Source organism: Amaranthus tricolor, chromosome 4, assembly GCF_026212465.1.
Source record: "Amaranthus tricolor cultivar Red isolate AtriRed21 chromosome 4, ASM2621246v1, whole genome shotgun sequence".
NCBI classification, from domain to species: Eukaryota; Viridiplantae; Streptophyta; class Magnoliopsida; order Caryophyllales; family Amaranthaceae; genus Amaranthus; species Amaranthus tricolor.
Genome location: NC_080050.1, coordinates 10,374,821 through 10,401,568, shown reverse-complemented (window position 1 = coordinate 10,401,568; position 26,748 = coordinate 10,374,821). Strand labels below are relative to the sequence as shown.

General features: G+C 34.9%; 1 protein-coding gene across 1 annotated transcript; it reads left to right on the top strand.

The window, feature by feature from the left end:
- The first annotated feature begins 8,571 nt into the window (after positions 1 to 8,571).
- On the top strand, positions 8,572 to 25,053 carry LOC130809802 (uncharacterized). Its single transcript, XM_057675607.1, has 6 exons — positions 8,572 to 8,712; positions 10,129 to 10,691; positions 18,569 to 18,752; positions 24,113 to 24,177; positions 24,261 to 24,477; positions 24,697 to 25,053. The coding sequence occupies exons 1-6, from the start codon at positions 8,593 to 8,595 to the stop codon at positions 25,051 to 25,053; spliced, it is 1,506 nt and encodes a 501-aa protein (XP_057531590.1). The 5' UTR covers positions 8,572 to 8,592.
- Positions 25,054 to 26,748: the final 1,695 nt, after the last annotated feature.

Below are 26,748 nucleotides of genomic sequence, written 5' to 3'. Positions count from 1 at the left end.
GCAGACCCTGTTTTCTAATGGAATATTGGGTAGATGATGATGATTATTTGCAATAATATACACAGAGAAACCTACAAAACTCCAATTTCAAAGTAAATAACCCAATTACTACTAGAGTTTGGTCAATTGATGCTTCAAACAATGCTTATGTTTGCTCGCTTCTTCCACACCATCATCCACCTGAAGTACACCATCTATTATTACTATCAGCTTCGATTATGAGTCACGAACACAATATTCACTCATACTGATATTATTCCATATGATCTTAAACAACAAACCCATACAACATTTACAATGATAGTTTATCCAATAATAAACTAAGTCTATTAATCTATTACTTTTGCAATTAAGTAAATTAAATTTCTATATATTCAAGAACAATTTTGTTGTGCGACAGCGAAAGCAGGATCGATGAATAATAATGAAACAATCAAGAAATTTAAACAAAACAATAAGAAAATGACATAAGAGATTTAACGTGGTTCACTATTAATGTGATAGCTACGTCTACCAGCACCGAGATAAAATAATTTCACTATGATCGCAAAGAATTTACGAGATGAATCAAGATATCTCTCACAAATAATAATGGCTCTCTTGTGATATATCAATTTGTAAATGAATAATTCTTAACCCTAAAATGGGGTATTTAATAAATACTATTTATATTAATCCCCAATAAGAGAAATTAAGGCTTAATTACTACACAAATAACTGGCCCAAATAAAGTGGTAACCCTCAATACCCACGAAGAAAAAACGATAACTACTCAGCACGCGGAAAAAGCCGACTCGACTGTAGCAAAGGACCCCAGACCGCCGATTCAGCGTTGGTCTCTGGAAAAAGCATTATTCACCAGCACATAAAGCCGACTCTACTTACTCAAGGAGCTAAGCACCGCCGAGTCGGTGTTAGCTTCTGCCTCAACCATTAGACCAGCATCATGAAGACCACTGGTCTTCTACTCCAACTCTCCCAAAGCCGACTAGGCTTTTGTCACTGACCAATACCTCATCTTCAGCCCTTGATTCGTTATCAACCCATTGATGATACTCATGTTCGAGTCACCATTATCAACAATCTCCACCTTGACTATAACTTGTTGTCAACAAACGATCCCATCAATACATAGTGAATATCTCAAGTCAAAACCCGATGCAAAGCTCATGCATAAGCCGTACATTCCGATAAGTCTTCAACTAAGACTCATCCCGACAAGTCTCCAACCAAGACCCATCACATACTCGTCACCAAGTATAACTCATAATGCTTCACCTGCATCACAAGCCCTAGGCAAGTTCCACCTTAAGGCCAACATGCCTACAACAGGAGCTCCCCAACACGCTCCTAAGGGCCTACTACATCACATAGTAATCAATATTTAACAAGTCTAAGCAATGTTTAAACTTACTAAATGGAACAGACTTAGTAAAGAAATCAGTTGGGTTGTCAACAGTCTCGATCTTCTTTACCTTACCCTCTTATCAGTACGCAAGAAATGATACCTGACATCAATGTGTTTGGCCCGATCATGGTGCACTTGATCTTTAGCTAATTAAGCAAATGGCACTTAGACAATCACAATACACCATAGCAAAGTCCTGTGCAATACCCAGTTCACCCACAAGGCCTTTGAGCCAAATAGACTTCTTAGCTACAAAAGTTAAAGCCATGTACTCAGCTTCAGTAGTAGACAATGTCACCGAAGACTGCAATGTAGACTTCTAACTAACTACAGAACCACCCAAAGTGAACACATACCTGATCACCGACCTCCTGGTATCCATATCAGCTGTATAATCAGAATCACTTTGCCCAGTTACTAAACACTCCTTATCATTTCTATATACAAGACCAATATCAGCTATGCGCAGGTCAAGCCATGAACTTACTCACAACACTAACAGTTGCGCAATATCCGACCTAGTATAGACCATAGCATACATCAAACAACCAACTGCGTTGGCATAAGGGACCCTAGACATATATGCCAAATCCTCCTCAGTTTGAGGTGACATAGACAAAGACAATTTGCAGCTGATAGATTGGTGTACTTATAGGCTTTGATTTCTCAATCCCAAAATGAGACAATTTCTTTTTGATGTAACTTTTTTGAGTCAAGGAAAGCTTACCCCTAGCCCGATCCCTAGAGATCTTCATACCCAAAATCTTCTTAGCTGAACCCTAATCTTTCATGTCAAATTTCGAGCTAAACAACTCTTTAAGTCTAGCAACATCAGATTTATTCTTTATGGCAACAAACATGTCATCAACATATAACAACAGATAAACCATGGAACCATCATCCAGCTTACTATGATTCACACAGCAATCATAAGAGTTCCTATCAAATTCATGCGAAACAATAAAAGAATCAAGCCTCTTGTACCACTCGCGAGGGGATTGCTTAAGTTCATACAATGACTTTAACAATCTGTATGCATAGTGCTCTTTCCCTCGAATCTCGAATCCCTCGGGTTATTCTAGCTCAAGGTTGTCTTAACATCCAACTATTCTAGCTCAAGGTTATAATGTGCTACAATTGACAATAGCACACAAATAGAAGTATGTCGAACCACCGGTAAGAATATCTCTACAAAATCAACCCCTTATACCTGACTAAATCCCTTTGCAACTAGTCTAGCCTTAAAACGAACTTTCTCAAATTCAAATGGCCCGTCTTTCTTCTTGAAAATCCACTTGCACCCTACAAGCTTCCTCCCTTCCGGTACCTTCACAAGTTCCCACACTCTGTTCTTGTAAAGAGACTACATCTCTTCACCCATTGCAGCAAGCCATTGCGCCGACTCACTACAACTAAATGGTTGTTTATACGTGGCAGGTTCATATGACTCTACATCATCAGCTACACTCAATGCATAACCAGTCAAATTCTCAACAAAGTAATTTCTTCCTTCCATCTCTTCAATTAACCTAACAGGCTTCTTAATAACTCGTTTAGGTCGCTCAAGAATAGTGTCAGATTGACTAGATGAACCTCAGGTTCAGGAGTACCCGGCATTGGAACCTCATCATCATCATCAATAAATTGCACTCGAGTTAAATCAGCAATGGATGACTGATGTACCTCAAGCACCCCATTTGTCTGTAGCAAGTTCTTCCCTTCTTTTACCAAATTAGAAGACTCCGAGTTCTTCTTGGATTACATGGTGTTCTCATCGAAAGTAACATCCCTACTAAGAATGACCTGACCCTCCGAAGGTGAATAGATCCTAAACCCCGTTATACCATCACCGTACCCAACAAAACACCCCATCTTGGCTCGTCGATCCAACTTACCCTTACTAACATGATAATAAGCAATACAACCAAAGATCTTCAAATTAGAGAAACTAGGAAACTTACCACTCCAGATCTTAAACGGGATTTTGAAGTCAATTCCCGAACGAGGACCTTTATTGATGATATAACAAGTTGTCATTACAGCTTCACTCCAATCCCTCCTCCCAAGCCCTGCATTGGAGAGCATGCATCAAACTCTCTCAAGCAATGTCTGATTAACCCGCTGTGCAAAACCGTTCTGCTGTGGTGTCATCCTGACGGTATGATGCCAATCAATACCCTCATCTACGCAGAACTAAATAAACTCTTCTTTGCAAAACTCTAGCTCATTGTCTGTTCGTAGCTTCTTGATCTTCCTACCCTGTCGATTCTCCACCAAAGCTTTCCATTGCTTAAAAGCTTTGAAGGCCTCATCCTTTGACTTAAGTAACCTAAGCCATGTGTATCGGGACTTGTCATCAACAAATGACACAAAATAGCGGAAACCTTCTAAACCTTCAAACTTAGATGGACCCCAACAATCTGAATGGATATAATCGAGCACATCATCAGTAATGTGAGCACCCTTGCTGAATTTTGACCTGTGTTTCTTCCCAAACACAAAATGCTCACAAAATTCAAGGTTGGCAACCTTGATCCCGGATAGTAGACCCCTCTAAGATAATAGCTGCTCCCCTTCTCTCCTATATGACCAAGTCTCATATGCCAAATCTTAGTCATCTCCTGGTGAGACACCAATGCGCAAACTGCAGAACTAGAAAGTGTAACACCCTCAAATACATAGAGGGTGTTCCTCTTGATACCCTTAAGTACCAACTCAGAACCTCGATAAATAGACAACTCCCTATCCGAAAACACTCTATTGTACCCCAAATCATCTAAGGTATCCAATGAAATCAGATTCTTCCCCAAAGCAGGGACATACCGCACCTTACTCAATGTCAACTTTTGCCCATCAGCAATCCTCAATCTTATGGACCTAATACCCGTAATCTTACAAGGTGCATTGTTACCTACAATAATCGTACCCCCATTGCAAGACTCATACGTATCAAACCAGTCTCGAAGCAGACTCATATGGAACGCACACCCAGAATGCAGAACCCAATCATCAGAAAGATCCCTAGACTTAGCAGAAACCACTAATGCCAAGTCTTCCTCCGAATTATAGTTCTCCTTCGATTTTTTCTCAACTATAGCAGCTTGGGACTTGCCCTTCCTCACTGGACAGTTAGCCCTAAAGTGACCCGATTCTTTACAGTAATAACAGGTCTTCCCTTTAGTCTTACTAGATTCCTCATTGGCGTTTCCAGCACCCGACCCAGTATTGTTGCCTTTGTTAAACCCCTTTTTCTTTTTCGACTTTCCGGACTTAACTAACACCTTTTGACGAAGTTCCCTAGTATGAAGTGTTGCCTTCATTTCTTCTAAGGTTAGTGAGTCTACCAACAACAAAAGACTCAACAAAATTCTCATAGCTAGATGGTAGTGATACAAGTAAAATCAACGCAGCAGCCTCATCATCTATCTTAACATCTAAATTACGCAAATCCAGTAAAGTAGATTTAAGTTTCTCCAGATGTTCTCGTAAGGGAGTACTTGAATGCATTCGGAGGCTAAATAACCGCTGCTTCAGTAATAATTTGTTGGTCAGCGACTTAGTCATATATAATGACTCCAATTTCAGCCTGATTCCGCCGTCGTTGCCTGATTAGCGACCTCCGTGATAATATGATCATCCAAACTTAGAAAAATGGTAGAATGAGTCTTTTCCTCCATTACTGATAATTGCTCGTCAGTTAGTCCGTCTTCCGACCCCGCAGTAGTACTCTTTGGAGCCAACGTACGCCAGATTTGTTGTTGTTTTAACAGAGCCTTCATGTTTATTTGCTATAGCTCGAAATTATTTTTTCCGGTAAATTTCTCAATTCTTATTGTAGAATCTCCGGCCATTGTTTCAATCAAAAACTCTCCAAGGACTTAAACCTGAGCTCTTGATGCCAATTGTTGTGCAACAGCAGAAGCAGGATCGATGAATAATAATGAAACAATCAAGAAATTTAAACAAAACAATAAGAAAATGACACAGGAGATTTAACGTGGTTCACTATTAATGTGATAGCTACGTCCACCAGCACTGAGATCAAATAATTTCACTATGATCGTAAAGAATTTACAAGATGAACTCACAAATAATAATGGCTCTCTTGTGATCTATCAATTTGTGAATGAATAATTCTTAACCCTAAAATGGGGTATTTAATAAATACTATTTATATTAATCCCCAATAAGAGAAATTAAGGCTTAATTACTACACAAATAACTGGCCCAAATAAAGTGGTAACCGTCAATAGCCATGAAGAAAAAACGATAACTACTCAGCACGCGGAAAAAGCCGACTCGGCTGTAGCAAAGGACCCCAGACCGCCGATTCAGCGTTGGTCTCTTGAAAAAGCATCATTCACCAGCACATAAAGCCGACTCTACTTACTCAAGGAGCCAAGCACCGCCGAGTCGGTGTTAGCTTCTGCCTCAACCATTAGACCAGCATCATGAAGACCACTGGTCTTCTACTCCAACTCTCCCAAAGCCGACTAGGCTTTTGTCACTGACCAATACCTCATCTTCAGCCCTTGATTCGTTATCAACCCATTGATGATACTCATGTTCGAGTCATCATCATCAACAAGCTTCTAAATCATCATTTCAATTTTATTTCCATAAAATCCTTCAGGGGTTTTGCATCATTAATAATGACATAGTCTCATGCTATAATGATCTTAACAGAAACCTTGTTGAAGATGAAAATTAAATCAAATTTTAAATAAAAGCTTTTCAAGTTTTTCTAATTGGTAAATTTATTAGAAACATATCTTACCTTTTTTTATCTTTTTTTATAGTCAAATTATCGAATATATTATTAAATTTTGTAGACTTATTTGATATTGGATAAGATATTTTGTTAATTATTTTTTTGTTTAATGTATGATTTTTAGGTTAACTATATTTTTCTAGAAAATAGGAAGTTTGTAAAGGAATTTTAAATTAGTCTTTTGATTAGCTTTTCAAATCTTTAATTCAACATTCATACAGCAATAGATTTCCTATTGTTGTGCTTTGAACAATTCAAATGTACGTTAGTTTTTATATATCTTTTGATTATATACACCTTATATTTGTTGTATTGTTTGAGATTTTTTTTATTTTTTATTTTTTTTTATTTTTTTATTTTTTTTGCAATTAAGAGGAATATATATCAACTTTAAAAAAACATTTTACAACTAGATTGCAAATTTTAATTACCGCAAGCGCACGGTATACATGTAGCGACGAATCGAACATAAGGAGGCGAGTTAACCAATTTGTTTGCCTTATGACTACAAGACATGGATCAACAAATAATTGGGTCGAGAAACTAACGCTACAATGCAATTAAAACTAATACTTAAAGCTAAAGCAATAATTAATATGAAGAGAATAATAATATGACAAATTCTAGGGCGTCGAGTATCACCGAATTCTAACATGCGAGTCAATTACTCTCATGATTGTATGTATTTGAGTCATTGGCATAATTAAACGTGATCTAAATAATCTCAAGCTTCCGCTTTGTTGATTAATATCGGTTTAAGACCTTACTAGTATCAATCCTCAAACTTCTGTTTTAATGGGTAAACTAATAGGAATTTAACTTAAATATATCTCAATTCTAATCTCAAACTTCCATTTTATTGAAAAGGTTAATAAAGATATTTAAACTAAGATTCATTAAGCATAGGTTTAATCATAGACCCAAATTTCACATAATTAATCGATAAAATATCATCATATGCTTCGAATTAAGGGTTTTACCCTAACCCTAGAAAAGAAAACTACTCACCAGACATGATGATAAACATGCAATTCATGATGAATGATGACTTAATTGAAACCCTAAACATGAAAATGATGAATGATTTCAATGCACAAAGATAAATAATAAAGCAATAAACAAAAAAACTTACTAATTGAGAAGAACGTAAATGTAAATTGCAAGGAAATTTAACGTAACTATGGAGTTTTACAACAAAGAGCTCAAAGAAGAAGAACAAAAACAAAAATTCTGAAAAATTAAAAATTAAAAACTAAAAAACTGCCTTATGACAAAAATAACTGCCACTATTTATTTTGGCTCCAGAAAGCAGTCGTCGAACGCACGAACAAAACACTTGACGGAAAGGCGACGACTCATGACATTTGGAGCGACAAGTTGTCGCTTTACTACTGCCTGGGGTATGTGACTTCAATGAATTGGCGACGAGTCGTGGCAAGTTGGAGACGACTCGTCACTTTGCCTCTGGATTGATATGCACAGATCAGTAACTATGCGACTCGTCGCGGCATATATGAGACGACTCGTGGCTTTGGCTCTGGAATTATTATGCTGAGATCAGTAGATGTGTGATGAATTGTGGCATTTTGTGGGACGATTTGTCGCTTTCGTTCTGGACTGTAATGCTGATCGACGAGTCGTGGCTTTTTGGCATGGCTTAGCTACGACTTGTTTCTTCCCCTTGAGGCTTGTTTGACTCGATCTCTTCACTTCTTTTAGGGGTCTTAGGCCATTTCTCCAGGCCTTCACCCTCTTATCACCCCCGAAACCTAATAAAACTCTAATTTTTGCCTCAAAATTACATAAAATATAATATTAAACATATGAGACAAAAATATCAAATAACACTATCAACACTACCTAAAACCTACTAAAACATTACATAAGGAGCATGGACATAACACAAATAAGTGCAAATAATTACACTTATCAGCTATAAAAGGAAAAAACACTCCCCTAAACACGAAAGGGAGGCAACAAACTAAACAACAAAACCAACAGAGAAACCCAAACAACTGTAAAAACAATCAAGCTAAACAATAAGACTAGCTTTTGGGACTAATTAGAGTAATGCAAACAAAATAGTGTCAAACTAATCCCTACAAGACTTTTTACACATTTTGTATTAGATATTTTGTAAGTAATGCAAACAAAATGAAGGACTAATTTTAGAGAAATGTTTTTACTACTATAAATAGTAAGACAAGTCAATGAAAGGTTATGAGATATGTGATAAATTTCTCATTTGAGAAAATTGCGCTTCTTTTCTATTTTATTTTTATTCTTTACAATTGGTTTCCTCTTTAGTTTCAAAAACTTGGAAAAAAAAATAATTTGTTTGCCTTTGTTTGACACCCAAAAATTGTTCAGTAAAACAAAGAATTAAAAGACATAAAAATAAATTGATGTTAATATGCATTCTCAATTTATAGAAGCCATAACATGGCCTTTCAAACGAAGGTCTTCAACTATAGTCCTTTTTTATTCTACCCTCCTTGTTGGTGCTTTCATTGGAACTCGGTACATGAATGTTGTAAGTTCTCTATTTTTCATAAATTTATCATATTTTGTGAAAAGAATCTTAAAAGTTTTGTTTATTATGAATTTTATCCAGGAAATTATTAGTTGTTATGAATATTTTTGAGCTTGTTTTTTTTTCTTTAATTTGAAAATTATTTATTTCACTCTCTTAAATAGGGATTATTATGAGATTTATATATGATGAAAATATGAAATGTTACAAAGAAAGCATATTACAAGGAAAAAATATAAAAATAAAAAGAAGTTATTATACACATTTGAAACAAATTTAGACAAATTTAGAGGAATGAAAATCTCTAAACAAAGTTGTACTACTTATATAAATTTTAATCAATTCAGGGAAATTTTGCTGAATAAATTTAATTTCGTTTTAATATATTTAATGTTAATGATAAATTTATATCAATCCATTGATTATTATATTAAGAACACTGAATCATTTATTTTTTATTAGCAAAATAAATAATTATTATTTTAAAAATAGCTAATGACTATAAAAGAATTATATTTTGACACAAAGTAATAATTATATAATGAGAAAGAATCAATAATCTCAAACCTTATAAACTACCCAAAATTTTAATAGCGACTATATCATAGTGACGACTTCAACTGCCTCACTAACATCATCTACTCCCTCGGTTGCTTTGAATACGACACATTTTAAAATTGAATAGTGTTATTCTATTGGGTCCGAAGGAGTTGCCATTTAAAACAAATTTGTTGGCGTTAGCAACAAAATGGTAATGTTCACAAGGTTTATGGCAACAACTAAATTTGATAAATTATACTCTCTTTGTTTCTTAAAAAGTTTTCCATTTTCATTTTGGGTGTTTCATTTTTTATTTCAATGAAGAATCTTTCTATTTATGTCATAAATTTTAAACAAAAATAACATTGTTCATCCTTATTTTGATATTTTAATAATATTTATGGTTCTCACATATTTTCCATTAACTTTATTTTTACATTTTTATCCTCTTTATGGTTCTCACATGTTTCCCATTAATTTTATAAAAACCTTTTTTTATTAATTGTGATCCTCATATTTTTTTCGATTTACTTTCTTTTAATATTTTATTAATATTTATGGTCCTCATTTTTTCTCCATTAAATTTATTATTTAATAAAATAATATATCTACCATTTAAAAGATTATATTTTTTTTAATTTCCTTGAACAACTAAATTTGATAAATTATATTTCATAACTCTAACAACCCGTCTTGTATGAGACCGTCTCACGATGAGAAGACCTCAAAATAAGAATCTCATGAGCTAAAAGTTTTTATTATTGGACTATTTAATCTAAGTATGAGGCATGTTTCACAATGACACCGTCTTATACAAGAATTTGTGAATAACCATTGCCTAATATTAATTATGGTGTTTTTTTTTTCGCCTGATAGCCATCAATTGGAGCAACTAGATTAATCAGAAAAGCACTTCCAGGCTCGAAAAACGTCCCCACAAAAAACCTCTTAAAGAGAATAGGAGTTCACTTACAATGTGACAAACAAGGAAACAGCACAACCCAAACATGCCCTAACCACTATCCAACTAAATTGAACCCGATTAAGAAGACAGCCCGAAAATGCCCCGATTACTTCAAATGGATCCACGACGATCTTGGACCATGGAAAGCCAAAGGGATCACAAGAGAAATGGTAGAATCAGCAAAAAGACTAGCATTTTTCAGAATAGTGGTGGTAGATGGTAAGCTTTATTGGGAGAAATATAGAGATGCTTATCAAACAAGAGATGTTTTTACAATTTGGGGAATTTTGCAACTTCTAAGACTTTATCCAGGAAAGTTACCAGATTTGGATTTAATGTTTGAAGCAGGAGATATAGCAGTTGTTTATAAGAGTAATTATACAGGACATGAATGGAATGCTCCTCCTTTGTTTCATTATTGTAAGGATGATCATACTTTGGATATTCCCTTTCCTGATTGGTCTTTTTGGGGCTGGTAAGATTTTTCACTTTCTACTAGTACACTTCTTTCCAAAAACAAATAAAATTTTGTTTATACCTTTAGGTAAAACCATAACTTTAAGAAGCACTTTGCTCAAAAGTTTTTTTTTTTTTTCGAATTATCGTATTCTGGTGCAAAAAATTTTAAAAACTTATATTTAGAAATAACATCAGAAATTTGCAAATAACAGTCTTTAAGTTTACAGGTTTTGCGAATTACAGCCTTAAAATTTGTTTTTTGCGAATTACTGTAACCAAAGGATCAAAGACTATACCATTCAGGCCAACTAACCGTTGACTAACCCAAATGGCCTTTGACCAGCCTAAATGACTGTTGACTAATCACTTTTAACTTTCGTTGACCATCCATAATCACCTTTAACTTTCCTAATCGCGGGGTAACTCTTTTGAAGATCTAGTAGAAACAAGTAGTAATTCTTTTATTTTCAGACACGTAGACCGAAAAAGATATTTAACATCGTTTCGAACAAATATCGTTATGATGGGTAAAAATGACGTTAAACATCATTTTCGGTCTACGTGCCGAAAAATTGGCGAATTAGTACTTTTTTCGATCGATTTTCGAAACAGTTACCCCATTAAGATAACCGTGATATGCATTTTTTTTAAAACAATCGTTATGATGGGTAATCACGACGTCCGATTTTTGAGAAAAAATATCGTTAAAAGGGGTAAAAGCGACGTTAAATATTTTTTTCGGTCTATGTGTCAAAAATTAGGCAAATAAGTACTTGGTTTCGACCAGATTTCCGAAAGAGTTACCCCATTACGATAATCGCAAAGTTCTTTTTAAAAAAATATCGTTAGGAAGGGTTAAAACGACGTTAAAGTGATAAAACACAAGGGTATTATTGGTAATTAAGAAAGTCAAAGGTGATTAGTGATGGTCAACGGTCATTTAAGCTATTCAAAGGTCATTTGGGTTGATCAACGGTCACTTGGCCGAATGGTGTAAACTTTGATACTTTTTTTGCAGTAATTCGCAAAAAACAAAATTTGCGGTAGTAATCTGCAAAAGCCCTAAACTTGAAGGCTGTTAATCGCAAATTACTCAATAAACATAAAATTTATAAATTAAATTTTCTACAATAATTCCAACTTTTGATTAACTATAAATAATCCCAATTTTAGGGTCATTTAGCCATGAGTATTATTGCCTAAATGGTGTTTGATTTATGCAATTTAATTGCTAAAAAAGAAAAAACTAAAGGAAAAAATTATCTAGAATAATCCAACATTTGCTCGATTTCCATACAATAATTCTAACCATTGATTAAACAAAAATTATCCGAACTTTGAGAGATACTTGCCAAGAGTATATCATGATGATCGGTAACCTGCCTTAACAAGTAATTTTTGCAAAAAAATAAAAATAAAGTTAAATTAAAATAAAATCAGAAAAATAAAAAGTTAATTAAAAAACTTTAAAAAATAAAAATAAAAAAATTAACCACCTAAACACCTCCTCATTGTCATCTCTTCCCTCTCCCTCCCCAACTACCACCACCACATTTCTTCTCCCTTCACCTCCTTTGCCACTATCAGTAGTTGTCCCTTCCTCTCGCACACTAACTAACCTCACCTTCCCATAGCCAGCTACCGCCACCCAATCTCCCTCCCCATCCGACTAACCTCATTTTCCCCAACTGGAACACCAACTCACGTGAACACCTCATTCCTCCTCCCCTTTCCTTTTTAACACCACTAACGACTATCATCGTACACAACCCCTTTCCCTTCTAGCCCAAATAACCACTGTAAAGCCCCATAGCCCCACAACCCAATCTCCCTACCCCACTGTGAAACACCAACTCCTTGTCCACCCATGTTATTGGAAAACATGCTAGAGGAAAAGGGGGTTGGTGATTAGATGAATAGGTGATGTTGGACTGGCGCCTGATGGCTGGTTGGAAAAAAGCGGTGGTGATGCATTGTTGGCCAGTTGGAAAGGAAAGGAGGTGATTAGTTTTTTAATTAATTTTAATTTTCTTTTATTTTTTTTTTTGTAAAGATTACCTCTTTATCATAGGTTACATTGTAAACAACAATGCTTTTGGTAAATATCCCTAAAAATTCGAATTATTCTTGAATAATCAGTACTAGAAATTATTGTAGGAAAATAAAATAAGAGTTTGAATTATTCTATGTAACTTTTATCAAATTTAAATACAAATTCAAAAATATTAAAATTAAAAATTAAAATAAAAAAACTTAATTGATTTTTCTTTATATTTTTTAATTTATGGTATATTTACAATTTTATTTTGTCGAACTTTTTTTTATGTAAAATGACTTATTTTATAAGTCAAAAGTGAGTTTGGTGCATATTTATCAAACATCCTTATAATTGTGATTATTTATGTTTAAACAAACATTAAAATTATTGTAAAATAATCAGTAAAATAAAAATTGAATTATTTTAGGTAGCGTCTGGAAACCAAGAATTGAATTGAAAATTCAGAATTCAATTTTGAATTTCTAAATTTTAATTTCAATTTCAAATTTATTGTTTGGAAAATCTTAGAATTTACAATTTCATAATTACAAATCCTAAAATTTGTTTGGAATCAATGAGATTTTCAATTTCTAAGTTTCAAATTCTAACATTGTTTGGCAAAAATGAAGAATTACAATTCTTAAATTCAATAGTAACATTTAATCAAACATAATGGTTCAAAATCTTTTTTGGAAAAATATAGTCAATACCACTCTAAACACATCCAAATTGTCCATATAAACAAAAATAAAATCTGAAAAAAACTACTCAAGAATTAAGACATAGTAACACCCAGTCTAATTTCTCATTTTCTGGTAGTTCCTTTAACATAACAAACTCTTCTGTGTCCTTCAAAAACAGCTTTGTTGCCTTCAAAACTTCATGTTGATCTAGTCCGGCAACCTTTGAAACAACATCATAAACCTCTTTGGAATCGGGCTTAGGTGGAAGTTTGTTTGATTGTAGATAGTTTTCAAACGACTCTGTAAATTTAGAAATAACATCCACGATAAAATCTTTCTTTGACCTCTTCTTAGATGATGCAGAGTTTGCCCTAGATGCACTGCAAGTTTCATTTTCTTTCTTCATAGCTGCCACAGATTCTTCATGTTGCTCAGCTTCTTGACCCGTAGCTCTATCCATGGCAAATAGTGTGCATATTTCATCCCAATGATCGATATTCTTAGTTCTATAAGCAGACGCCACGGAATTGACCTATTTTAAAAAATTACTAGATAAATATTATAAAGATAAAAAATACAAGTTATTTATACGTCTATTTATTTACTATAAAAAGTATCACAAGCACTGACAATAATATAAAAACCAAGGGCCGAAAATAATACAAAAGACAAAGACAAGCAAAAATTGAAAATAAGGTGGAGAATTTTAATAGATGATAATATGAAATTGAAACTAATTAAGAACATTACTAGCAAATATTTAGATAAAGTCAATTTATGAGATAGTACCTTACAATAGGCACTCCATTCCTCGTGGTCTTCAATTGGGATAATAAGCATCTTCTTATCATCATCACACTTAAACTTGGTGTAAGTGCGAATATCTGTGATAACTGAATGATGTTTCTTCCATACTTTGATTCGATTCTTTACATGTTCGGTGGTAGCCAATAAACCCAATTGGTTCCTTAGGTTATCAGCAACAACTTGATATGCTTGTGGTTTGAATTCTCCATTCCCCTTATTTCCTTCACTGATTTGCTCAAACAAAGTGGAGATAAGTATAGCATCCATTTGTTGGTTCCAAGTAAGATAAGATCGTTTTGGTTGTTTTTGTGGTACCATTGGCTCTTTTTCGGATCTCTTCATGATGAATGCTAAAAGTATGTCTCAGCAAAGGCAATCAACATTAACAAGCATGTCCTCAACAATATAAAGACAAACTACAGAATATGTAGTGAAACAATTACATATGAACAATTACGAGTAGCAGTGCAAATAAGGAAGCCATATGATTTTAAACAAGTCTTCATGTACCCAACAAAACAACCTACTTTAAAGGCTTTAGTGCAAATAACAATACATAATTAAGTTGTTCTTTCAAATAATACTTGAGAGAGTAATAAGACTTCCAATCTAGCTTAATATCTACAAGCATTTAAGACATTTAGGACAAAGATCTCCTAACTAAAATCTCAAGTAACATGTCTCCTTCGCAGTTGATATTCTTCAAACATCTTTTGAGCAAGATTATCTCTAAACACTTTCCACTCATTACTTGATTGCGTACTAATAATGTAATCATCTTCTACATCTTCATCAATTGTCTCTATATTTAGTAAATCTTCATCTACCTCATTAATAAGACTTGTTTCATCCATAATTTCATCCCTCAAAAAGTTATGAAGAATAAAACAAGCGTTGATAATTCTAATTTGAGTCTTTTTATCATAAAAACTTGGATCTCTAAGTATACTCCATCGCTTTTTCAATAACCCAAAAGCCCTTTCAATTGTGTTTCGAGCTGAAGAATGTTGTAAACTAAAAAGCTCTTTGTAATTTGTTGGAGTGGTGCCTCTCCACAAATTCAAATGGTACCTCATACCTCTATAAGGAGCTAGAAAACCTTCAGCGTTAGCAAATCCCAAATCCACAAGAAAATACTTATCTGCATTATATAATTATTATACATATATTAGCATTTCATTTTACATTTGGTGTAAATTATTAGGTTGTTGTTACACATATAAAGTCTTACTTCTAGGAATCTTCAAACCATTAGGCCTTTGAAGAGCATCACGAAGAACGCGTGGATCCGAAGCAGAACCTTCCCAACCAGGCAAAACGTAAGTAAAACGAAGATTTGAATCACATGCAGCTAAAACATTGGTGCTAATGTCCCCCTTTCTATCTCGGTAGCGAGCTCGATCCTCAGTAGGCACAGTCATTTTAATATGAGTCCCATCGAGAGCTTCAGCAACGCCCTAATATGGTTTATGCTAGTTAATACTACAAATCAAACCTCCTAAGAAAGTAAAGACATCAATTTATTTTTAATACTATAACTTACCTCAAACCTATTCCACTTTGTATCTTTTGTGTAATTGCTCTGGTTATTACATGGTTTTATATAATACTTTCCAAGCTTGAGTAGTGCTTTAAGGACTACATGAAATTGTCGACTAATAGTCTCTCCAGAACGAGCAAAGGTTGCTTGTATTGTTCTATTTTTCAAATCATGTGCAAGAACATGAAGAAACATTGCAACAATTTCTTTCACTGTAACATATTTTGTAGTCACTAAACCACCCTTGGATTGTAAAATATTGCACAATTTTTCAAAACAACGTTTGTCTAGACGTAATTGCTCCCTACATATTCTATCATTCATCAACGTGTCCATCCAAATTGTTCGTCTATTCATACGTTCTTGTTGATTCCATGTTATTTCCTTTACTCCATACCTCAAATCAAACCAAGCCACAATAACAGTCATGAAAAAACCTACAACCGCCATAACAACTTTCTTATCTTTATCCACATACTCCCTTGCACGTTTTCTGGATACTTGAATACTAAGTTGATCAGACATTTTTTGTCTTCCCACAAAAAAAATATTTGTCACTTAGGATACATGGGAGTATTTTGCAATTAATAAGTACTTACAAATTGTATAAATTATTATTAACATTAAGAATCTTTGACACTTCTAGTAGAAGTATATGATTTAACTTTTAACCCCTTAATAATGTAAATGAAGTATATGATTTAACTCCTTGCAAATTGCAATTAATAAGTTACCACTAATAAGTACATAATGGGGGACAAACTAATTAAGTTCATAGTAAGCCATTTGAGAGAGCTCCTTAGAGGCATGAGACTAAGAGATTCTTTATATTTTTTACTGCTTGCCATTGCAATGAAATACTTATCTAGGAAAATGCATTCTTTAAGAGAAAAACCAGATTTCTGTTATTACCATAGTGCATAAATGCAGTTAGGGTCCCGATTACGGTGACCAATGACAGTCAAAGTGGTACATAATGGGGGTGATTCTGCTGTCTCAAGTCAGTTACAAATTTGGACAAGAGTTGTGCATAATAATGTGAAAATATTGACTGGAAAAACGAATCATTATGTGAATTACTGAAGATGGAGACAAACTAATTTAATTAAATATTAGGAAAATGTAACCATAAACTCAAAAATATTAGGATTAATTATAAACAAAGGAAAGTGTAACCATAGAAACTCCATTTGTAGCATAAATTAATAAATGGAAGTCAGAAAGATTGATGAGCTAGACGCACAATCTCTTGTTCAAAGTTCATAATTTATATACATTTAATTAAATATTTTCATGGAAGTTAACGTAAAACTTTAGGTCACTATCTAAAAATTGCATACGTACAACATCAAAAAAAAGATTTTCAGCGACTAGAATACTCCAACAGTATAAAACTATGCCCCCTTCGCAAGAAAAGTACTACTAGAGACCTTCACCAGAGCTTAAAGATGTAAACTGAAACATACACACTGGAAAAACAATCCACAACATGACAATACACAATCTATGGATGCTAGCACACAAAAAAATTCAGCAATAAATCTTCAATAAAAAAGTATTCAAGGTCCACTGATAATTTACAGTGTTCAATATTTTAATACCAGAAATACCTCAAAATTTAAGAATTTAACCATAGAAACAATGGGGTAAGAACAGTTAATGACGGAAACAAGGACAAAGCATACCAGAAGAGAAATAGAAAGTAAGAGATGAAGCATACCTGAAAAGCAAGGATGAAAAGCTTTGGAGCAATGAACACCAACAACAATGGTGGATCGAGGCAGATTGGATTGGAATTGGGAGAACACAGCAGAGATAGAAAATGAAAATAGATCTGAAAGGGGGAGAGGCAACCTGGGATTGAAATAATAGGTTATGGGCTTTCATTTCAACATGGGCCAAAAAAAAGAGTTTTGGAATTGGATTGAAATTGGGCCAAATTCTAGAATTGAAATTTATGACCCAAACAAGTAAATTGAGACAATTTTGGATTTACAAATCAAATGTCCATTATTTTAAGTAATTTTTCTAAAAATTAGTTTTTAGATTATTAAGACTAAACTGAACACCTGGTTGGGTTCGATGTGCGTGTAACCGCTAAGGCCACACCCAAGTATAGGGAACATAGGATATCTAGTTTGTTTATAATAACAAGCACGCTGAATTGAATTGAGCAGCATCGGGTTGTTTTTGGTCTTCTTGAAATGAACATAGAAATTAGTAAATAGCATAACTCGATGTAGCGGCTTTACGTGCAAGTTGTATAAAGCGCTACTTGGAGTAGCAGTTTTGTCATCAGTTGTTCCTAAGACCGCTACTTTGAGTAGTGGTTTTCTGTTAGAAAGCGCCAAATAAATCCTATGGGGGCAATTGCACGAGAATGTATTTCTCTTTTTTTGCAAAGTTGAATTTTTTTTTTTGGCAGTGATATCTAGGGCAAAAATTCCTATTAGTGATTTTCTTATAGATCTGTTAAGCGGGTATACCCTATGAATTTCTAAAAATTACATCGGTCATATAAATGTCTTGATTGCCATACACACTCACTAGCTGAAAAATTATTTACCAAATATTTAAATATGCTTTTGCGAAGAAAATTTCTTGTTAATAATTAAGATAAGCTATTCAAAGATTTAGTTGTCTTGCTCGGTCCATAAATCGAGTTCAACTAGACCAGGCCAAATTAGCTTGCTGGTTATCTTTAGATATGTCTAAAACCAAAGTCGAGCCTTGATCAATCCAATAACGATCAAGGCTAGACTTGGGTTAAAATAGCTCGTTGGCCACCTCTATGTGAGTCCTTAGTCTATCTATTCTGATTATAGGCCAGAGATAAACATTAAAGGATGGGAAGAATTGAAGAAGGATTTAGAAGAAGGGAACAAAAGAATTCCATGGATGGAAAGATTACCCTTTGCCTTTTGGAAAGGGAATGCTTTTATGGGCGACAGAATAAAGCTAATTGAATGTAATTCCACTGATCAATGGAATGCTCACATTGCAACTCAGGTACGATCATGAGTTTGATTGTCAGTAATCTATTTTATTTTTAATTATTTTAGTTGTAATTCTTGAGTCTTTTATAGTGGCCAACATGTTTTTTCTTACATTTACACTTTCTATTAATTATTAACAATTCACGTGTATCGAAAATCGAATTTTATCTCAGTTGAAGCGTATATTACTTACTCCAGATACGGTTATTGAAACAAAAAAGCGGAACAGAGAATTAGGGTTTTGAATACTTTTTATTAATTATGAACAATGGCTAAGCCAGAATATATACAGCAGCTAGGAGACTAAGTATGGTAACAAAATAAATGACAAAATAAATACAGAATAAAGAATATCCCTAAATATGTTAACTTTCCTACACTCCCCCTCAAGTTAGGTCTTCGGGTCACCGATACCTAATTTGCATAGTGTCTGTTCGAACACTTTAGAACTAACAGCCTTTGTAAGAATATCAGCAAGCTGGTCCTTTGATCTGACAAAAGGAAGGCTGATGATGTTATTCTCCAATTTTTCCTTAATAAAAAGTCTGTCAATCTCCACATGTTTGGTTCTATCATGCTGAACTGGATTCTCGGAGATGCTAATAGCAGCTTTGTTATCGCAAAAAAGTCTGCAAGTTCCTCTTCTCGGAAAGTCTAACTCACTTATGAGCTTCTTTAACCACATTACTTCAGTATTCCCTTTGTAATGCCCCGAAATTCTGCTTCTGCACTTGAAAGAGCAACTACTTTCTGTTTTTTACTCTTCCATGTAACTAGATTGCCTCCAATAAGAGTAAAGTATCCAGATGTAGACCTCCTATCATCCTTGTCTCCTGCCCAATCAGCATCTGTGTAGGCAATAAGATCTAAGTGCCCATTCTTCTTATAAAATATCCCTCTGCCACTGGTACCTTTAAGATACGTTAGAATCCTCATAACAGCTGCCATATGGTGAATTTGGGGTTGGTGCATAAATCTGCTTACAACACTAACTGCATATGCAATATCTGGTCTCGTGTGAGCAAGGTAAATAAGTTTCCCGACCAACCTCTGGTATTGTCCCCTATCTGCAAGTTTCTCTCCTTCGATCATCTGTAACCCGTGATGAGTAACAATAGGAGTTTCTGCTGGTTTACAATCAATCATACCAGTCTCTGTAAGTAAATCCAAAATATATTTCCGTTGGCTTATAAAGATACCTCCTTTTGACCTCAGAACCTCAAAGCCAAGGAAATATTTTAGCTGCCCCAAATCTTTCATTTTGAATTCTCTAAAAAGTTGCTTCTTCAAAGTATCAATCTCATGTTTTTCATTTCCAGTAATAATCATATCATCTACATAAATGATTAAACATGTGATCTTTCCTTGTCGTCATTTGAGAAACAAAGTGTGATCTGAGTTACTTTGTTTGTACCCAAACTTCCTCATGGCTGCTGTGAACCTTCCAAACCACGCCCTAGGAGACTGCTTCAACCCATATAGAGCCTTTTTTAGCTTACACCCTTCTCTTGGCTTGTAGTCACTTGAGAACCCTGGAGGAGCTCTCATGTATACTTCTTCTTCTATTCTCCCATGGAGAAATGCATTCTTCACATCGTATTGATGCAAGGGCCAATCCTTATTTGCAGCAACAGAAAAAAGGACTCGGATAGTATTAAGTTTTGCAACCGGAGAGAAGGTTTCTGAATAATCAACTCCATAAGTTTGTGTGTACCCTTGAGCTACCAATCTGGCTTTAAACCTTTCAATCGTACCATCTGCTTGATACTTTATAGTGTACACCCATCTGCAACCTACCGTTCTCTTTCCTTCTGGTAGTTCACATTTTTCCCAAGTTGCATTCTTGTTCAGGGCAGAAATTTCTTCTTCCATTGCTTTCTTCCATCTAGGATTCTGTAGAGCTTCTTCAACATTTCTTGGTATGTCATTGGAGTAAAGAGCAGCATTAAAGGCAATAGCTGAGAGAGAGAGAGATTGTCATTGTTTTCTTTATCAAGAGGATATTTTGATCTCTGTGCTTCAAACTCTGGATCATACCTCTTAGGAGGTATATCTTGTACTCCTAGGCGGCAACTCATACCTGTGTGGCAACTCCACATCTGCAATATTTTTATCAGAAATGCTTTCAACAATTTCAGGAACATCAGAATTTATCTCCTGTAACTCCTCCGGATGCTCAGTGGGTTGGATAGAATCAATCCGAAGATCGGTCTGAAGAGGAGATACTATGTTTTCAGTGACAACGTCAGTGGTTTCACCTAGTTGTTCTTTTGGTTCCTGATCAATAGAAACTGGATATAATAACCAACTCAAGTCATCACTAGTATTCTCCCCCTGAGGACGAGGCTGGGTATAATAATAAGACTGTTCAAAGAAATCACAGTCCATGGTAGTATACATCCGATTATGTATTGGGTCATAACACCTGTATCCCTTCTGATGCATCCCATATCCCACAAATACGCACTTAAGAGCCCGGGGTTCAAGTTTGGTTCGGGTGTGTGGAGGAAGATAAACATAAACCACACATCCAAAGACACGAGGTTGAAGAGAATGAGAGGGAGGTATAGGAACAAAAGAGGCTAGGGTTGCAAGGGGGGTTTTATAGTGGAGAGGTTTGGAGGGTAGACGGTTAGTAAGATAGGTGGCAGTGGCAACAGCTTCAGGCCAGAAAGAGGCAGTGGTATTAGAATCAAGGAGTATAGCGCGAGTAATATCAAGAAGAGTACGATTTTTACGCTCGGCCACTCCATTTTTTTGAGGGGTATATGGGCAAGAAGTTTGATGTATCATGCCATGATCAGAAAAAAAACGTTTCATAGAGGAGTTAACAAATTCTCCTCCATTATCAGAACGTATAATTTTCGGGGCGGCTCGAAATTGGGTGTGAAGCATATTATAAAAAGTAACAAACACAGAAAAAACTTCAGATTTGTGTTTAAGAAAATAAACCCAGCTCATACGAGTGCAATCATCAACAAACAGAACATAATTAGAATAAGTACTAGTAGCAAAAACAAGGGCTGGCCCCCAAACATCAGAATGTATCAAAGAAAAAGGGGTACTAGTACGAGAAACACTCGGTAAGTAAGAATGTCTACGGCTCTTAGCTAAAACACAAGTTTCACAATCAAGAGTCAACATATTGTTCTTAACCGAAGGGAACAAAAAATTTAAATAAGCTAGGGAAGGATGACCAAGACGTCGATGCCATAACCAGAAGAGCTGATCAGATGAACCACGAGCAAGCAAAGCTTGACCTTTTGGAGTCGTCTCATCAATATAGTATAATCCTCCTCGTTCAGTACCATGTCCAATGACCGTCCCGGTCTGAGCATCCTGCACAACACAACCAGTGGAAGTCATAAGAATAGTACAATTAAGTTCTCGAGTAAGTTGACTAACAGAAAGCAATTTATGTGATAAACTCGAGACCAATAAACACTTTTTTAAATGCATAGAGGGAGACACATGAACAGAACCGACACTTTGAACTTGGACACACTCTCCATTAGCAGTTTTAATATGAGATCGATGAATGGGTTTATGATGGGTAAAATCTTGTGGGTCAAAGGTCATGGTGTCGGTGGATCCACAATCAAAAATCCAAGGTGAATTATTAATTATGGAGTTATGTGGGTTTGGGGAGTGTATTTGGGCTTGTGGAGTAAAGGTGGTCCGGTTTTTAAGGGTTAAACAGGAAAAATTTTTGTTTTGATTTTCTTTACAAATGGGCCGTAGGTTTGAGGTGGGGTTGGTGTTCTTAGGTTTAGGATGTGTGTCACTATAAAAAACCAAAAAAGGAAGGTTTTCACTCCCTCCCTCTCTTATGGTCGGTTTTTCCTTTCTCTCTCTAGATTGTGGGTCTCTCTCTTCTTCCTCATTTCTGGTTCCTTTTTCATGAGTATTTTCATGAGCATACTCCATTATTTCCTCCCCATACAAACCTCCATGGTTGAGATCCTCTTCGCCGGTGACCTCTACTGCACTGAGAAGGGCTTTGCCGCCGGCCCGGTGTACCAGTGCCTTGGTGGCAGCCCTTTTCTTTTGTAGATCTTCCCACCAATCCGGATAGCCTACGAGCTTGAAACAAGTGTCCTTGGTGTGTCTTGAACCACCACAGTAACTACATTTTAAGTTTGTTCTATCCTCTCGCCGGAGTGACGATTTTTTCGACCGGTGATGTGCGATGAGGCCACAACCAATTTCTGAGGGGTTATGCCCCAATGATGATGTGTGGACCATGATTCCACGCCTTGAAATCTCCCTTCGAACCGCCGCATAGGCCATGTCTAAAGTTGGAAGAGGCACTTGATTTATCAAATCTCGCCTCTCCTTATCAAGAGATTCATCTAGACCGGCCAAAAACTGGTACAATATCTTGAGTTTGAATGAATTTGTTGAAAATGGTGATGTCCTCATCGCTTTTCATAGGATTTGGTTGCCTCCGATCTATTTCTTTCCAAATGGTATTTAGTTTACTAAAGTAAATCTCAATAGTGTCATTATTCTGTTTTATTGCACTTGCCCTTGTACTGAGATCAAAAATTTGAAGCTCGTCTCTTCCACTGCCAAGAAGAGTTTCAATACCCTTCCATAAATCTCATGCTGTATTGTAATCTAAAATTGATCGACTAAATCAGACTCAATATTTGTGATAATCCATGAAAGGACTATCGGATCTCTTTGTCTCCATTGTTTGTAACTCGGATCTGCAGGTGCAGGAGGGGCGGCGATGATGTGTTTGAGCCGTCCCCTGCTGTCTAAGGCTATGTGCATTAGCTTGCACCATTTTGTATAGTTGTGGTAGGTTAATTTTTCGGATACTTTCAGATCTGGTGTTGAATGTTCAGGTTCTGGTTCTGGTTTGTTGGTTTTGTTCATCTGTTGAAATAAACGAAGCACATGCTCCATTTGTGCCATGGTTAGAGTTTGGTTTTCTGGAATTTCAGAATCAGCCATAGGTAAGGTAAGGTTTGGAATAACAAAAGTAAATGATGAAGCCCCAAAAAAGGTGTTCGACAGCCCCGAAATCACCTTTCGGCTCTGATACCATGAAACAAAAAAGCGGAACAGAGAATTAGGGTTTTGAATACTTTTTATTAATTATGAACAATGGCTAAGTCAGAATATATTCAGCAGCTAGGAGACTAAGTATGGTAACAAAATAAATGACAAAATAAATAATATCCCTAAATATGTTAACTTTCCTACAGTTATGAGTTTGATTCTCACCTACTCTCCCCTAGCTTTCGTTCTTTTCTTTTAGTCTACCTTGTACTCCATTAAAAAAAATCATGTGTGTTGATATTGAATTTAAATGTCTTAACTAAGAATTCTCCCACATTACATTTTGCAATTTGGCACATGCAGGATTGGGAAGAGGAAAGTAAAAAAGGGTTCAAATCGTCAAATTTAGTTGACCAATGTGTTCATAGGTTGGTATAGCATCATACACACTTAGTAGAGCAAGGTATAGTTCTATAATATTGTATTTTTTAACATATTTTTTCTTTTAAAGGTACAAGATTTATATAGAAGGAATAGCATGGTCAGTGAGTGAGAAATATATACTAGCATGTGATTCAATGTCCCTGCTTGTCACACCCAGGTGGTATGAGTTCTTTACAAGAAGCTTAATTCCCATGAAGCATTTCTGGCCTATTAATCCTGACCCAAATAAATTGTGCAAGTCCATCAAGTTTGCTGTTAGCTGGGGTAACAACCACAAACAAAAGGTAGAATTGCACTTCGTTTATATTATCTTCTGTTAGTGGGTTATAATCCGAAAATTTTAACCTGACTAGAAAAATTGGGTTTCGATTCCAACGGTTTTGACACATGCATTCAATTTTGTCAATTTATATTCTCACTACGTTAGTTTTTAGTTGAGAACCGCTACATTTATAGTACAATTAATAGCTCAACATTCCTTTTGATGTCTATGCAAACTACAGGCACAAAAGATAGCAAAAGCAGGCAGTAAATTCATCCAAGAACAATTGATGATGGACAATGTTTATGACTACATGTTTCATTTGTTAAATGAGTATTCAAAACTCTTAAAGTATAAACCAAGCTTAGATTTAGGAGCCAATGAAACATGCTCTGAAAAAATGGCTTGCTTTGAAGAAGCATTACAAAAGCAATTTAGAGTAGATAGTATGGTTAAAGGTCCTTCTGAGAAAGACCCATGTATTTTACAACCTCCTCAAGAACCTCAAGTAATCAAGGCTTTCTTAGATAAACAAGATAATGTTAGAAGGCGAGTGGACGGATGGGTGATGAAGGGGAGTTCTGGTAGAGACCTATGAAGTTCATTGAAGAGGAAATAGTGTGAGTTCATTGAAGATCATGTAGATTTGTTGAAGCTCAAAAATGCAAGTTTTTGTTATAAAACAGATTGATATTTTGTCAATATGATTCAGCAAGTTGAAGATTTAACATGTTCAAACTCCAAAGTCTTGCGACATAAAGAGTACATAACATAGCTTTTAGAAAATGAGGTTGATTTACTAATGGAGTGTAACATCCTTCATTTTTAAAAAAAAAATAATAATAATAAACAAATAAATAAATTTCAAAAATTTTAAAAAAAATATATATAACTCCCCCATTAACAAATAATTTCCCACTTCTCCCTCTAAATCTTATAACTAACCTCACTTACCTATTATAAATTAAACCAATTACCCTTAATTTCATTTACATTATTACTCACACTTCCTTTTTTTCTTACAAACTCTTCCTCCATCTCCCATTTGCTTAAAAATTCAAGTCAAGAAAACGCAAGATTTCGATATTAAAGACAACGGATTCGTAGGCAGAGATTATTAGGAGCGTACGTTGTCTAGGATCGCGTGACAAGGTAATTCTCAATGTCCATCTAATTAGGACTATCCCGTTAATATTATGTGCTAAGTGATAATTAATGTGTTTAAATAGAATGCATGACTTTATATGACATCATTTTGTATGATATTATGTTTTATATATTCTCAATTATATTTACTATTATTTTTGTCAAACTTGAATTTATAATTATTATTTTGATAACGAAATTAGATACGGTTTAATTTGGAAGAGAAATATTTATGATATTAATTCCTATTGCCACCAATTGATGTTAGAATGGTGATTTGGAAAATGAGATTTCAGTTGGATAGTCCTGAGATATATATTTATTGGGAAAAATTTATGATCATAAAAAAAAATGTATAATATATGTTTGATTGTATGTTTGTGTGCTCGCAACTAATTATTAAAATCTATTAAATCACGTAAAGTGTAACACGAGGGAAATGAAGCTCTTATATTTGTTGTGATTCAAGTATAAGGGTGATGAACAAGTTGTCCTGTTTGGTTAGTATAGCTGCCAACAGGTATTATTACTTATGATACTTGATACGATGTTTGGTCTTCCTTCTATTTGTTGTGATCCAAGTAGAAGGGGTGTGCACACTAGGGTTCCCTGAGACTACTCTGCTGGCCTTGAATTATTTGGGGTGACGACCTCTTGATGAAGTAGGTATAGGGGTAAAGCCTCGGCCTACTGGCGTTCTCGTTCCCTCAAATTAAAAAATTTGATTATGTGTTTGTCATTATTAAATATCAAATTAATAAATTGGTTTATGTGATATTATATATATTGTTTTCTCAAATTTTTTTTCTTTTAAACTCAGCTATTAATTATTTTTTAAAATTATTTTCAATTTGATTATATTTTATTTTTTTAAATCATTTTCAAACTTAATCGTTTTTCGGGATGGAGTTGGAATTACTCAATTTCCTGATTTTGGGAGTTTTTCCCTTGTTTTTCTTGCATTCTTATGTTGCAGGTTATTGATTGCGTGAGAATCTTGGAGTGAGGATCACCTAGAAACATAGCTTTTGTTAGAGTCGTATTTCAGTTTAAATTTTACCTTAAGTTGTTTAAATTTTATATGGACATAGATTGTGTCTCAGACTTTTCTCATGTTGTAAGACCCTTTGTTGGATTTAAAATTATT

Bases quoted from the DNA above. Each gene is read 5' to 3' on its own strand.
- LOC130809802 (XM_057675607.1), top strand. From the start codon at position 8,593: ATGCATTCTCAATTTATAGAAGCCATAACATGGCCTTTCAAACGAAGG. The intron at 18,753-24,112 runs GTACGATCATGA...TGGCACATGCAG, and splicing joins ATGCTCACATTGCAACTCAG to GATTGGGAAGAGGAAAGTAA. The intron at 24,478-24,696 runs GTAGAATTGCAC...TGCAAACTACAG, and splicing joins GTAACAACCACAAACAAAAG to GCACAAAAGATAGCAAAAGC.